The sequence below is a fragment of the Heptranchias perlo genome, chromosome 3, assembly GCF_035084215.1.
Source record: "Heptranchias perlo isolate sHepPer1 chromosome 3, sHepPer1.hap1, whole genome shotgun sequence".
NCBI classification, from domain to species: Eukaryota; Metazoa; Chordata; class Chondrichthyes; order Hexanchiformes; family Hexanchidae; genus Heptranchias; species Heptranchias perlo.
This window is the reverse complement of record NC_090327.1, coordinates 102,807,854-102,824,633: the sequence shown is the minus strand read 5'-3', so window position 1 is coordinate 102,824,633 and position 16,780 is coordinate 102,807,854. Positions and strand designations below refer to the sequence as shown.

Below are 16,780 nucleotides of genomic sequence, written 5' to 3'. Positions count from 1 at the left end.
ACCAGGAACACTTCTCACCACGATGGACGTCTCGGCACTATACACCAGTATCCCCCACGATGACGGCATCGCTGCGACAGCATCAATACTCAACACCAACAACAGCCAATCTCCAGACGCCATCCTACAACTCATCTGCTTCATCCTGGATCACAATGTCTTCACCTTCAATAACCAGTTCTTTACCCAAACACACGGAACAGCCATGGGGACCAAATTCGCACCCCAATACGCCAACATTTTCATGCACAAGTTCGAGCAGGACTTCTTCACTGCACAGGACCTCCAACCAACACTATACACCAGATACATCGACGACATTTTCTTTCTATGGACCCACGGTGAGGAATCACTAAAGAGACTACACGATAACATCAACAAGTTTCATCCCACCATCAAGCTCACCGTGGACTACTCCTCAGAATCAGTTTCTTTCTTGGACACACGAATCTCCATCAAAGACGGGCACCTCAGCACCTCACTCTACCGCAAGCCCACGGACAATCTCACAATGCTCCACTTTTCCAGCTTCCACCCTAACCACGTCAAAGAGGCCATCCCCTATGGACAGGCCCTGCGAATACACAGGGTCTGCTCAGACGAGGAGGAACACGATGGACACCTACAGACGCTGAAAGACGCCCTAGTAAGAACGGGATATGACGCTCGACTCATCGATCGACAGTTCCGACGGGCCACAGCGAAAAATCGCGTAGACCTCCTCAGAAGACTAACATGGGACGCAACCAACAGAGTACCCTTCGTCATCCAGTACTTCCCCGGAGCGGAGAAACTATGCCATGTTCTCCGCAGCCTTCAACATGTCATCAATGATGACGAACACCTCGCTATGGCCATCCCCACACCTCCACTACTCGCCTTTAAACAGCCACCCAACCTCAAACAAACCATCGTTCGCAGCAAATTACCCAGCCTTCAGGAGAACAGCGTCCACGACACCACACAACCCTGCCACGGTAACCTCTGCAAGACATGCCAGATCATCGACACAGATACCACCATCACACGAGAGGACACCACCCACCAGGTGCACGGTTCATACTCCTGTGACTCGGCCAACGTTGTCTACCTCATACGTTGCAGGAAAGGATGCCCCAGAGCATGGTACATTGGCGAGACCATGCAGACGCTGCGACAACGGATGAATGGACACCGCGCAACAATCGCCAAACAGGAGGGTTCTCTCCCTGTCGGGGAACACTTCAGCAGTCATGGACATTCAGCCACCGACCTTCGGGTAAGCGTACTCCAAGGCGGCCTTCGAGACACACGACAACGCAAAATCGTCGAGCAGAAATTAATAGCCAAGTTCCGCACCCATGAGGACGGCCTCAACCGGCATCTTGGGTTCATGTCACACTACATGTAACCCCACCAGCGAACAAATGTTATCTGTTTTTAATATAACGGGTCATTGACTGTCTTCCTTATCTCTCGCTCTCTTTTTTTTTGGGGGGGGTTGTATATTCAGTGGCCTTTTAGATGACACCTTTCTGTCTGCTCACTGTGATTGCCTTGGCAACGGGCAGTAATCACCAGGCTTTGTTCTGTGATCTTAAAATGCAAAGGATTCGAAATTGTCTTTTCCACACCGCCTGAGGAAGGGGAAAGCCCCCGAAAGCTTGTGGGATTAAAAATAAAATCGTTGGACTATAACCAGACGTTAGATCTGGCCTTGGTAATGTACCTCGAACCAGTAGAAATGACCCTTAAAAAGCTGGGTATCAGAGCCCCGAAACTGAGAGCCACTGGTCCCAGCACGGAATCTCACCCAACAGGCTTGCGGACCAGGTTTGGAGGTCATCGCTCTCCAATTCACAACACGCTCCATTTTCTGGCCATTGAAATGAATGGGGGCGTCTCCCCTCACGTCTAATTCTTCGGCCTGTGCACCGCCCAGCGAAACTCTGTGATGAGAGCAGAGAGTCTCGCAATTCCAGGGGGCTCAGGTAAGAAGAACATCACGAAATGGGTGTTCCAGTCATAATATAACAAATGATCGGAGGCGATTCCATCATGAAATGGGTGTTCCAGTCATAATATAACAAATTATAGGAGGTGATTCCATCATGAAATGGGTGTTCCAGTCATAATATAACAAATTATAGGAGGCGATTCCATCATGCCAGTACGAAGCACGGGGAAAACATCGCAGGTACACTGCCCATGTATTTCCCAGAATGCACTCCTACAAAGACACTACCTGCTATATTATACACACAAACACTCTCCCCCGGGCAAGATATCGAACCCAATAACAACATTCCCAAACATCCTTAAAGCCAATGGCTGTTGCAATCTACAGCAGGTCCAAAGTATCAACAATGTAGAAAACCCAACAGCCAGAGTAACAGTGTGAATCCATTTTTATTATAAAATTGATGGAAATAATTATAAATATACTTTGGAATAAGCTTGCTCTTATACATGTAACAACACAGAAAATCAAATCCCAAGTATAATAAACAGTAGTAGTATTTTTCCAATCAGAAATAAAATGTGGAATACTTGATGAGCAATTTGTATGGAGTGCTGTGTGTGCCTATAAGGTCGCTCAACATGGCCAGCAACATGTAAACATTCTGAAAGCTCCCCTGATGGCCTCGCGGTAAAGCCAATACCCAGTGTCGTACTAAGTCATTCAGATCAAACAGTCCCAGGTTTAATTCCTGGTCTGTGCTGAGTTAGCTGATCTTACCTGGGTGGCTGTTAGGGGATGACAGCTGTCCTCTGACCTCCTAAGTTAGCGAGGAGAGAAAAAAAAAATCATCCAAGGTTCCTGCTCCTAAATGCTACCCAGTGCTTCCTGCTGGAAGTTGCATGACCATCGACCGAGGGCAAGGCCGATGATATCACCCATGGTTGAAAAGCCTCCCCGACACAGAAATGAAAGGTGCTCACCCGGGAGAAGTGACAGAAGCCAGTACCCAGGGAACTGTACCCTACACGAGTCAGCACCTTCTGGAGAGGGGAAGAGAAATTCTGAAAACTCTTTCCTTAACTTAACCAAGCAGGCAGATGACGACAGATTAAATATACACAACAATACAATATTACCCAACCATACAACATTATCTATCCCAAATCCACTGAGAACCAGTAAAAAAGAATATACCCAAGTTACGTTGCAAGCATCAGAATCCAGTCCTAAATCATCATCTGCTAATAGGACCATTTAAGCCCTAAAGCTGCAAACCTCTTCATGAACTTGGATGTCTTTTTACAGATTCAACCTGACCCCTTGAAGTAACCTGTGCAGAGATGCCTTGGGCTATATTGTGAAATGCAATTCACTAACCACTGCCATATGATAAAGTTACACTGTTTCCCTGAGCTCATGTCCACAGGGCAGTAGTTTAAAGACTTCGTCCTCTGAGACTATCAATTGTCTTCTTCTTTGCCACATACACTGACACATTCTTTGTAATTACACTCATAAATAATAATTACTATGCAAAGGTCTCTAATGATTTCTTTAGTTAGAGTTTCCCATGCCTGATACTGCACGACCGAATCACAAAAATTATACACTCAAAATAATCTATTAGAGGGAAGGGGGCAGCTGTGGGTTATTAAAATGTGATTAATAACTGCAACCAATAAATGTTTCTTCATTGGCTGTATAATGCTTTCATTGGTTTCCATGAAGAAACAACAGTTTTGCTTCTCTCCAAAACACACGGGCAGTGAAATTGTTTTTCAGCAGTCGCGAGAAACAGGCTCACAGTGAATCGGCAGCCTGTTCTACACCATGCCCGATTTTCATTGACTTCGTTGGAAAAGACAATCAGGCGCAGTGTCAAATGAGCTGCTCATTAGTTAGGAGCCTGTTTCGCGCTACTCGTGAAGACCAATTTTACCCCCAGTCTGTGTTGTTGAAGGGTAAATTCCCCAATCCCGCTCCCCCAGTCAGGAGCCGTGTGTGCAGGGAGCACAGGTCAATTGGGGTTACAAAGTTGTGACTCTTTCTCTGACCCACAACCCCTTCGAGTGTGGCTACTCACTGGAAGCACAGGATCGCTGGATTTACTCACTTTCTTAGTTACAGAAAGACCACGGGCACAAGCAGCCATGTGTAACTTTGCTGGTCTGAAGCGTGTTAATCAGGTGTCTATTTTTCTAAGGTTTAAGGAGACTCAGATTTTCATGATTTCACATATTTTATGAACCTCAGCACTGTCAGGATGAATGAAATTAATTTTAAAAAACATAAATCACTTCCTGTAGCCCTGGGCTGAGAGCCTATTAGCTGTTAATCAGACAGAGCGTGAACCCTGTAACTAGGGATGGGCCACATACTTTAGGTTAGGGACTCTTTCTGGGAATGTGTGAAAACGTTGCTGAAACCATGTTTAGCCTCTTCATTGGAAGAGAATCCTTCATATTACAGACAACAAGCTCAAGTGTATGAGTGCAAGACACAAAACTAGGTCCTCATAAAAACAATTCAAAACCAGTTGGTTAGTTATGGATGTAAGAAGTAGCCATTGTTGGCCAGCAGCATCAATGCTGCTTGAATATCAGAAACACTCATTGTGCCATATTAGCACATAACATTACTAGGAGGGGACCAGTGGTCACTTAGGCCTTTGACTAGAAAGGTTATGTCTTATAAATGTATATATTCTGAGTTTTGTTACTACCTCAAGTAATATGTAGCAATATTGGACTGTTGGTTAATACACCATAACTGATCATTATACAGAGCTTTCTTTGTGGGGTGCAGTAACATATTTTTCAAAACAACAAACCCGTCCCACATGAATGAACAAAGGATAACTAAAGAATGATTCACCAAGTAGCTTATGCAGGAATCAAATGAGATGTGCTCCTCTCATTAGCCTGAAGTCATGTCTCCATGTCACATGCATAGAGTAGGGGTGTCCAACTAGTGACCCCCGAGCCCTGGCAATCAGCCCTGAAAGCTCAGGCATCTCAATCCTATTTGCACTTATATTTCTTATTTGTGCTGTTTGAATTTTGTCGGTTATCTCATTGGTGGTTCAATCCTAAATCAGAACGCCAAAACCTGTTCGTATCAGCAACATGAGATATATGCAAATCAATAGGAACATGGATTTAAACATGACCCCCAAGGCTCCATGATCCACAGCTACAAAGATAAAAAGCTTGGACACCCTGACACAGAAATTGTATTACGTTCCGCCTGGTTCCCTGGATTGTAGGAGCTATCAGTAGCAGATAAGTGGTTGCTGTGTTCAAGAGAATTTTACACTGAAAGTTGCACAAATTATAATGCAAATGTTTGATCACATGCACAATACACCGGAGAAGTGTGGCAAGACAGGGACCTCGACTCTGCCATCGCTGCCATAATACTGCAAAACTGACCTGAACTTAAATAGAGGTGGGGATATAACATTATAGATAAAATTATGATCAGGTTTCATTATATATGGTAAGTGTAGCATGCTTGGGAGGAACAGGTGACTTTGAACCTATGGTTCCCAAAGCTTTTCACCACTGGCGAGTTTTCCTCACCTCATGTCTGGATCTTGAACCTCCTCCATTGTCTCATGGTCTGTTGTAGACAAAGTGATTGATTGCTATGATTAGTCAACAACTCCATTATTGTTCTATCATGTGACTACCAGGGTGGTAGAAGGTGATCTAGATGGACCTTGGTCTTTCTCCATCGAGCAATTCCTATGTTCCTAACCATTCTTACAAAGGAGAAGCAAAAGTGTCTTCTGTGTACTCCTATATAATAACAACCATGAAGGATGGATCCTTCAATGATTCCAACAGGAAATCTCCAGGTCACAGACCTTGCTGTAGAAATTGGGTTTTATTTCCTGTACAGTAGAGCAGGTTACCTGCTAAAAGTATGCAAATAGCAATAGTCTTTGTCAAGCTGGCACTACTTTTGGTTCTCCTTCCCGAAGGCTTATCGTAAGACTTGATAGTGGTGTTGACCATCACTAATGCTGGATCTTTACTGTCACTGGAGTCAGGTTATTCCAGATCTGTACCAAGATTCTAAGCCTAGCCACCACTTTCTCATGCAGGTGGTTGTCTGTAGAAACATGCGTCACCTTGACAATCTGATCATTTATTTTATTGTATTCTAACCTGGACTGGGTGGGTGCTAAAGAAGAAAGAACTTGCATTTATATAGCGCCTTTCACGACCTCAGGATGTCCCAAAGCGCTTTACAGTCAATTAAGTACTTTTGAAGTGTAGTCACTGTTGTAATGTAGGAAACGTGGCAGCTAATTTGCGCACAGCAAGCTTCCACAAACAGCAATGACCAGATAATCGGTTTTGGAGATGTTGATTGAGAAATAATTATTGGCCAGGACATCGGGAAGAACTCCCCTGCCTGCTCTTCTTCAAAATAGTGCCATGGGATCATTTACGCCCAACTGAGAGGGCAGATAGGGCCTCAGATAAATGTCTCAGCTGAAAGACGGTACCTCCGACAGTGCAGTGCTCCCTCAGTACTGCACTGAAATGTCAGCCTAGATTTTGTGTTCAAGTCGCTGGAGTGGGACTTGAACCCACAACCACCTGACTCAAAAGTGAGAGTGCTACACTGAGCCAAGGCTGACACCTAAAGTACACTAGCCCAAAATAGAAAAAACATTTTTTTAAAAACTAAACTAACAACTGGCTTCAGTCAGAACCTGGGATGCAGCCTGTAAGGAGTTTAAGGAGGGATTTTTCAGTTCAATGCTCCCAGCGTGCAGCCATGCCCATTGGGAGCGCATATTGAGAAATCATATGTCCCCAGTGTGGAAAATCATCCCCATCATTTTCGAACCTCCTCCATCAAAACTAACTTGCCTCCTGTGTTAGCACAACATGGATCGAGCTGTAAGTGGATATTGAGCCAACAACTGCTGGAAAATGGTACCTCCCAAATGATGTCATCATTTTAACAATATGCAACAAAGCTACACCATAAATGATGCAACCCCGACACTGCCATTTAATGGGTTATAAATACCGAAAATAAGATTAGTTTCATTATTGGAATCACTTACAGCCACTTGAAGATATCATGAGATTGCTCTTTTCAGTCTCTTAAAGTGGGAGATGAGTTACTTGCGTTAAAAATCCAATTTTTAATGGATGAGCCAATAGCTCAAACAGTAATGGAGTCACCTTTCCAAGATAAAGGTTGGAGTCCAACTCCCTCCCTTGACTGATAATCAAGACACGAATATCAGCCCCAAACCCCATAAGGTAGAAATCCCACTTGGTGAAGTTCTCATAATATGCTTGGAGTACAGGGCTAAACCTGTGATTCCACATTCCTTTTGGGAGTTAGCATTAACACCGTATTCCTAACTGTCCGACCTGTACTCGCTGTGAGCACGGGATCATGGAATTAGCTCATACTTTCCAGGATGCACTATTTTTGCACAGACATTAACCTGTTTATTTTATTATTATAAAAATGGTAGCACCAGCTCCATTTTATAGAAGCATCGTTTCTTCGAGCCAATCATCCAACAGAATTACGAAGTTTTCAATACTGCCACACTTATTCCAAAAGGACATGGTGACCATGAGTGCCATTCTATAAAAGAGAAAGAAACTGACTATTCAAAAAACGTATTTTCATATCACATTTAAAACAGGGCTGAGAATGGTCAACTTAGACCACAGGCTGAAGGCTCCATTATCCTGCACATTTGAAATCTGTGTGCTATGATCTTTTGCACCACATCAACATCAAAGTTTCCTGTTTATGTATCCAGAATGAGAAAAGGCCATCAGGACCATACCTGCTCACCCCGACCATTCTCCTTTACCAACCCCCACTTCCCCTCAACTTCCGGCAGAAGCAAAAAAACACAGCAAATAACACATAGATTGAATCCGTTCTGAGCCCACTTTAAAAAGGTCACCTTGCGCAGCGCTGCTGCACCTCAGCTGATGTATTCCTTTGTCCCCTTTCAATTTCCCACTGCGTCTTCAGTTTTTTTCTATTAAAAATGTCTGCACCAGTCGGAGACCAATGAGCGGCACTATTTAAATATGCATTCATGGACCTATCAGTGGCACCGCAAACAAATGGCGTTACTGCAGCCGTCCCCTCACATTGCTGTTATAGGTGCATCTCTCTGTATTGTTTGTTGCAATATTACTGGGACGCAGGAACTGGCGAAAATGTTATCCTCTGCAGTTTTAAACTCAGTCAAACCATCATCACCGATTTTGTTCCACAACTAATCTGATACATCCAATGACCAATCAGAGATGCTCACAAATCAAACCTTTTGAAACTTTCAAGCATAATCAATTTAATTTGTTTTAATATTGCAGGGAAATGAACTCCCCTGAGTATTCAGCTCTCAATAAGTTTAGATGGACTTTTTGGTCTCATTACTTTATAGAGTGAATTCAGTGATGTTGTGCTCCTAGGACACAGCCTCATTCCACGGGAGTGCAGATTGCAGGTAGGTTCCTTAACGTTATATTTCCATCTGGCGACCCGAGCTCCCATCAAGTGAGGTTCTGGCCCGGTGTTTAACGTCACTGAAATTACCCTCAACTGTAATACAGCCCGACTAATACTGTGAGAAAAAAGGCAGTGAATAACCCATTGAAATCACTGTACAACAGAACCTTATGCAATATCCTTGTGACATGACAGTACAGTAAACTTCCATGCACTTAAGTCACAATGCTTGAATTCTGCACTCACTAGTCTCATGTTTTCTGTCGCACATGGACCCAAGGAAGCTTTTTATACCATTAGGTCACCAGAAAGGTCAAGATTCAGTAAATCAAACTAAAGATCACTTTTAACTGCACTATTACGGAGGGGTTAATGGACATTAACGCAATCCTTAAGTCAGGTAACATGCACAAACCATAGGAATGCCCCTCTCAATTGTGTTATCACCTGCAAATACTTGCCCCATTACTTTCCATAGCATGTAAATGATTTTGACCCCTTAGCTCTGCCATTGGCAGGCACTTGGGCCCTGCTCTCTGCAACTTCTTCCCTAAACCCTTCTACCTTGTCTCCTCCTCTTTCCCCCTCTGCTTTCAGAACCCTTTTAAAAGTCCTCCTCTTCGCCTGTGCTTTCAGCTCCAGCCCCGGCTCCTTCCTTGTTTCCTCCTTCCCTGTTTCCTCCTTCCCAACATCCCCCCACCCCCACTCAGTGACATCTTTTTGTGTGTAAGGAGTGTTCTAGAAATGTAGGCTGTTATTATTCTGGATGCGTGTTTTTTTTCCTCCTTTTCTCATCAATTTTCTCCCTCCTCTCCTGAATGTGTTGAGTCCTTGCCTGCATACGTTTCCATGGGCACTGCTTGTCTTCTGGCACCTCACACCAGTGGTCATTATTCCTGTCTCAGCCTTGACAGTTGAGTGTCAGTAGGCTATTCGACTGCTGGAGAGCATTACAGCCAGGCTTGATCCTGTCCCCATCCAACGTCCACACATGGTACACTTTCCTCAGGGGATCGCTAGATAGTGACCTGGAACAGAAACCTTGGCCCATTATCACTGGCCCAACCTAGGAGCACTAAGCCCAATGGTAGCTGCTCTGCTGTTCCCCCTCCCCACCAGGCTGAAAGTATTGTTTGTATAGTATACAACATTGCAAGATCATTGTTTCAGACAGTAGATGATAGAAAATAGCTTACTGCAAAGTGCAAAGAATATACAGTACTGAAAGGGTTAGATAACTCTGCATGTGGTCGTGAATTTTCATCATCAAGATTGACCTTACTGCAAAGACCTTCAGATAAAATAGCTTCTTCATCAACTTGTCGTCACTCAGGCTCTGAGCACGACATCAGTGCAGTGAGTGTGTTATAGAACTGGATAAGAGTAAATTACATTTGGATAAAAATATAAAGGAATAAACATTTTGGACAAACATGTTCTTCTCTTATAAAAATATTTGTTTCTCTTTACTGAACGCATAAAGAGAATTCAATCCCCTGAGGGTCGTATTGTTGTAAATCCCATTTTCCTCCATCTTGAGTCTGTGTTCTCCACAGTACTTCGCTTTCTGAAGTTCATTGATGTGTTTTGAAGGAAGTCTAAGCACCACACAACAGGTCTTCTGTCTGCAGTGCCTGCCTCAGGAATGCTTCCAGCGGTTGAATTACACGAATACACAATTATCAGGTCTCCGAAAAATTTGGAGAAGGATTCCCTCTTCCACATATGGAAGACTCAGGAGCAAGATCAATCGGCTGGCTGATGCATGTCACATGACTCAATTATCTGGCAGCTCACTGGTCTTTTTGGACCCAGTCCCAACTTTCTTCACTGTCCTTCCTGTTCTTCTCAGCTTCAATGATTTCTTTGTACCTTCGACGAAAGAAGCCCATCTAGACAAAAGATAAAAGTGGAATGGATAAGGGCCCAAGGTTATTACACACAGTATTGGAATGATTTACAACAGTTTAGCTGTGGCAAATTTAACTGAATAATAAAGGCCTTTCACCCCTCACATTCTGTTGGTTTTTTGTGGTTACTCATTCTTGGAGGTTATGTTATAACTCAGCAGCACTAAATCAATCACATTGAGTGGGCAGGTTTATTGGTATTGGCGCATGTCCCCCTCCCACCCCAGTGAACCCTGGTGACATCACTAGAAGGAACTCATTCCTTATCACAAGACAAATTGAGGTAACCCTTAGAATCAGATGGTGAATGTGTTGGCAGAAATGTTTAGTTTGAAAGGCTTGTAAAGGGAATTGTGTGGTGCAATGCTTTTACATAGTCTCCTGTCACATCTGATATATGAATTCGAATTTAGATCAGATCAGTAGGATCTGACAGTTAGAAATGTCCTGCACGAAATGAGTTTGGGCAGCTTCAACTCAAGTCCCAGCAGCGGTGATATCCAAAGCATAAAACTGCTAATAATTCAGTAAAAATTGGCAATGTTACTCTGAGAGGTATTAACAAGTGGGAAGTGGAAACATTCACTTGATTGTAATGGGTAGCAGGGGCTTTTAGAGTTATGGCATATTGCTGAAATGCAGCTGAGTGAGCTTTACTGCAGCTGACTGATACCATACCTGACCTGGGGAGAATACTCAATGCTGAAATACAGTATCCAAAATGGAAAATGTCCCATTCCCCAGTGCTGACGTTACCTTAATGAGCATTGCAAAGTTAAACTCTGCATGGTCCTCACACAGCTTTTGTCCACTCATTTTTCTGTTGGGTTTTGGTAGTAAATTTGAGCAGACTGATTTACAGGATAAATTCAGTGATCCCATGTTCCCAGCAGGGAGCTATGCTGGACAGGAACACGGGTGAGAGAACCTACTCTCTGACCTACTCTCCCTTCAAGAACAGCTCCCCATTGGGAGTGCTCAATTCTCCTTATATTTTATTTAGTCTGGGCTGTGTACTTCTGCACTGAGAATCATTCAGGACTCAATGTGGCATTGATTAACAGTGAGCTTTTGAGTGGAAGTGTTGAAAAGTAAGGGGCATGAGGAACCTTTCACATGTATGAAGTGTCTCCATTTCCACCATTTTGTTTTATGGGTCTAATGTTACATTACTTTAATCTTTTTAGCAAAACTTCAAATCTTTGGCGGCATCCATGGGGAGTAGAGGACAGGAGACAATCTCCGCAGCCCTTTTGCCCAGGAGCAGATTCAGATGAAATCGGACCCCAGCAGCTAAGCCTCTCCAACGACATCTGGCCTCACTCTCAACTTATCAGGGAAATGTGATCTCAACTTAAAGAAAAGTCTGCAAACCCAACAATTTTCACGGTCTAAACAATTTTTGCGATTTCCGCAAACGCCTGTTTGATCATAAATGTTTTCTGCCATAAATATTATTACAACCATAAAAATGAATCAAAATGCAGCACCATAGATACTGTTGGCAGGGGAACCCATTAGCTGTTTGCTGATTGGGCAATATGTGTGACAGGATTATCCTTAGTTGTGGAGAACTGAAGCTTACTTCTTGATGTTGAAAGAGTTCAAGCTTCCGTGACGTTTCCTGATAACTTTTCCTTTCAATCGTTTATAGAGGTAACTTTCTAACTTTGTACTTAAGTCAGATAATCAGCCCTTAGGTCACTGATCAGAACAACCAGTTTATTGCCGTCATCAGGAAGTTGAGACAAAACTTAAAGGGCTCCAGTCAGCGTGTGAAGATAACAGATATAAAAGAAAAACTATAAAAGCTGCAAATAAAAAAGAAAAACAGGAAATGCTGGAAAATGCACACCAGGGCAGTCAGCATTTCAAACAGAAATAACAAACTTGTATTTATATAGCGCCTTGCACATTCTCAGGATGTCCCAAAGTGCTTTACAGCCAATGAAGTACTTTTGAAGTGTAGTCATTGTTGTAATGTAGAACAGGGAAACTTTGCAGTCAAATTGCGCACAGCAAGGGCCCACAAACAGCAATTTGCTAGGTCACCAGATAATCTGTTTTTGGTTGTGTTGGCTGAAGGATAAATGTTGGTCTGGACAGAAGAAGTCCCCTAAAAATAGATTAATGTTCCATTAATGAAAGTTTGCAACTAAAACCTGTCCTTTTTCATTTCAGGTGCTGACTGACCTGTTGTGCATTTCCAGCATTTTCTGTTTTCATTTAAAGACAGTTTTATAAAATGTGAAGAGTGAGACAGGCAGTGCAATCATGTCAATATCTAGTCAATCTGTTACAAATTTGTTATAAACAGTATTCTGGGTTTAATCAGTGTCCTTAGAATTCTGCAGTGCAGTTTCCGTGGCAAGAGAATGTGGATCTTGCAAAATGTTACCAAGTGGCTTACACATAATTATGTCTTGATAAAATTGTAACAGCAGCAACTTTTAGATTTAAAACATATACAACAAGTTTAGAGAATGGCTTTCAAACGATGAACTTGCAATACCTGATGAGGAGGCGAGCAAACAAAGTGTACAGTAGAGCCCACCTAGAGCACAGCCAGCAGCAAAAGGGGAAACAGAGGCCTGGAGAAGCCAGCCCGCTGATCTGTAGCCAGTTCATAGCCAACCAACCCATAGCCTCCGCAAGCACAAGTAACCAGCCAGTCTGTCGCCACCACAGCCACCATGCCAGATAGCCTATCACAACCAGCCCTCCAGCCACCAGTCAGTCCCACCAGCAACCAACCAGCTTTTTAATTGCTCAGTGGCAGCACTCATTCCTATGAGTCAGAGGATCATGAGCACATAATCTAGGTTGGCACTTCAGTGCAATACTGAGGGAGTGCTGCACTGTTGGAGGTCCCATTTTTCAGATGAGACATTAAATCGAGGCCCTGCCTGCTGTAAAAGACCCCATGGCACTATTGGAAGAAAAGCAAGGGAGTTCTCCTGGTGTCATGGCCAACATTTATCCCTCTACCAATATCATCAAAAACAGATGATTCAGTCATTTATCTCATTGCTGTTTGTGGGACCTTGCTGTGTGCAAATTGGCTGCCACATTTCCCTATATTACAGTTACAGCACTTCAAAAGTACTTCATTGGCTATGAAGCACTTTTGGGCACCACGAAGTAATAAAAGGTACTGTATAAATGCAAATTCTTTCTTTTTTAAAAATCACTAAATAACCTCATATTGCCCCCTAGACTTTTGGCATTAAAATTTAGCCAAAAATAAATCTTCCATTTTCTTCAGCAATAGCAGGAGCTTTACCCATACTGCTCTTGCTTTGAAACCTCCTTATTCTTTACAATGTCCCACCAGCTTGACTGTCGCACCAATCCAACCATTTGTAAGAAAGAAAGAAACATTTCACGTCACATATAGCATCATTCAGTATATCCCAAAATGTCACACAAACAGCAATGAGATAAGTTACTAGCTAATCTACTTTGATGGTGTGGGTTTAGGGAGGATTGTTGGCCAAGACATCTGGATAGCTCCCCTGTTCTTCTTCCAATACTGCCATGGTATCTTTAACAGCCACCTGAACAGGCAGACAGGGCCTAGTGGAAGATGGGGGCCAGCCAGGAAAGCATTGGAATAGTTGAATTTGGAAGTGACAATGGCATGGACGAGAGTTTCAGCAGCAAATGGGGTGAGGTGAGTGATGGTACAGGGGTGAAAGTAGGCAGTCAGTCTGATGGAGAGGATATGGGGTCGGAAGCTCAGCTCAAATAGGATGCTGAGGTTGCAAATAGTCTGGTTCAGTCTGAGACAATGGCTGGGGAAGAAGGTGGAATCAGTGGCACGCGTACAGAATTTGTGGCAGGGACTGAAGATAATGGCTTTGGTCTTTCCACTGTTTAGCCGGAGGAAATTGTGGCTCATCCAAGACTGGATTTGGGACAAGCAGTTTGACAACATAGATGGAATGGAAGGACAGAAAGAGGTGGTAGAGAGGTAGAGTTGGGTGTCGTCAGCATACATGTGAAGATGACCCTATATCTGTGAATGATGTCATGAAGGGGCAGCATACACATAAGGAAAAGGAGGGGACCAAGGATAGATTCTTGGTAATGCTGTGGGAGCGGGAAGAGATGGCATTGCAGGAGATCGGATCGGTAATAGTGGAACCAAGTGAGTCCAGTCCCACAGAGCTGGACAATGGAGGAGAGGTATTGGAGGAGGAAGGAGTGATGGATCATGTCAGAGGCTGCAGAGAGGTCAAGAGGGTGATGAGTAATAGTGCACCATGGTCAGTCACAGAGGATGATGAGTAATAGTGCACCATGGTCAGTCACAGAGGATGATGAGTAATAGTGCACCATGGTCAGTCACAGAGGATGATGAGTAATAGTGCACCATGGTCAGTCACAGAGGATGATGAGTAATAGTGCACCATGGTCAGTCACAGAGGATGATGAGTAATAGTGCACCATGGTCAGTCACAGAGGATGATGAGTAATAGTGCACCATGGTCAGTCACAGAGGATGATGAGTAATAGTGCACCATGGTCAGTCACAGAGGATGATGAGTAATAGTGCACCATGGTCAGTCACAGAGGATGATGAGTAATAGTGCACCATGGTCACAGTCACAGAGGATGATGAGTAATAGTGCACCATGGTCAGTCACAGAGGATGATGAGTAATAGTGCACCATGGTCAGTCACAGAGGATGATGAGTAATAGTGCACCATGGTCAGTCACAGAGGATGATGAGTAATAGTGCACCATGGTCAGTCACAGAGGATGATGAGTAATAGTGCACCATGGTCAGTCACAGAGGATGATGAGTAATAGTGCACCATGGTCACAGTCACAGAGGATGTCATTTATGACTTTGGTTAGGGCCATTTTGATGATTTGGCAGGGATGGAAACCTGATTGGAAAGACGGGCATGGATGTGGGAGGCGGCAACATGTTCAAGTACTTTGTAGAGGAAAGGGAGGTCGGAGATGGCGTGGTAGATTGTAAGGACAGAGGGGTTTTTTTTTCTGAGGAGGCGTGTGATGATGGCAGTTTTGAAAGGGAGGAGTACAGTACATGAGGAGAGGGAATCACAATGTCAGCTAGCATGGGGGCCATGAAGGGAAGTTGGGTGGTCAGCAGTTTAGTGGGAATACAATCAAGGGAGCAGGAGGTGAGTACCATAGACCAGGTGAGCTCGGAAAGGGCATGAAGAGACATAGGAGAGAACTTAGAGAAAGGCAAAGGTTCAGGACTATGATAGGGGAAAGCTTGGCAGTTGGTTTGGCTTGGTGGGAATGGGAAGAGGGAGAAGCAACAGAGGCAGCTGAACGGATGATCTCAATCTTAATGACAAAGAAGTCCATGAGCTCCTCGCAATTGTTGTTGGAGGAGAGGTTGGAAGGGGCAAAGAAAAGGCCAATAAAAACCCATGAATCAGCAGCACCAGCAGGGTAGAAACTGGCAAAACACTGGCATAGACCTGGATACAGTCTGCTTCTGACTGTGGCAGGACAAATTCCATGCCAGAGGACAAATTAAGAGTCAATGGAATGATGGAACAATTGGGGCTCTTTTTTTTCTCAATACAAAAATATTGAAGAGTCTGAGCCATGGCAGATCCAGCATCATGTGTAGTTGGCAAGCACGTTTTCACTTCTGGGACAGGCTGGTCCAGAGCTGAACCTGCCCAAAAACTTCCCACCAAGGTAATAGTATCCGTTTAATACAGGTACCCTGGAGATTCCAGTTACATTTAAAATGATTTGCTTTTAACCATGCAAGGACTCTAGTCGACACAATTATAGTCAGTCTCTTAAGTTAATTCACAGAATAATGTTCATTCATAAATGTATCACGTGACTACCAGGATGGTAGAAGACGAACTAGATGAACCTTGGTCTTTTCTCGTCCAACAATTCTTATGTTGTGTGACTCCATAACTATCTTTTTTTCCAGAGTAAAATATCAATGATAATTTGCACATTATCATTTATTTCTATAGATCCTATTCACAGAGTGCATATTATAATAGCTGTTCCTATACATAAAAATAAGGAAGAACCAATAGTTATATATTAGTATGTCCTTAGGAAGCCTCAAAGCGCTTCACATCCAGTATATGACTTTTGAATTGTAGTTGTTAAATAGGCAAACAGTACAACCAATATTTGCACAGCAAGGGTTAAATTAATTCTTAAATTTCTTCACTTTTTTAAAAAACTTATCACATTCATGTGCTACAATGCATTGTAATGAAACACTCCATATGCTAAACTTACATTAAAATACATAAAAATTGTGCACAGTGAACATGTGCACCAGTAATGTGACCTGCAAATTATAATCGAACTAGCCTATGGTGTTTGAATTCCCATACGGTCTCCTACACTCCACAGCAAGCTGCAAAGTCATTTAAAAAGACTAGAGGTTAT

At 43.3% G+C, this 16,780-nt stretch overlaps 1 protein-coding gene across 1 annotated transcript in view; it reads right to left on the bottom strand.

Moving 5' to 3' along the window:
* Positions 1-2,369: 2,369 nt before the first annotated feature.
* Positions 2,370-16,780, bottom strand: part of itga9 (integrin, alpha 9) — a 382,843-nt gene continuing 368,432 nt past the window's right edge. Inside the window, exon 28 of the mRNA XM_067981373.1 lies at positions 2,370-10,344. Within this exon, the coding sequence (XP_067837474.1) occupies positions 10,246-10,344 (99 nt within the window). The 3' untranslated portion in view covers positions 2,370-10,245. The remainder of the gene's footprint in view (positions 10,345-16,780) is intronic.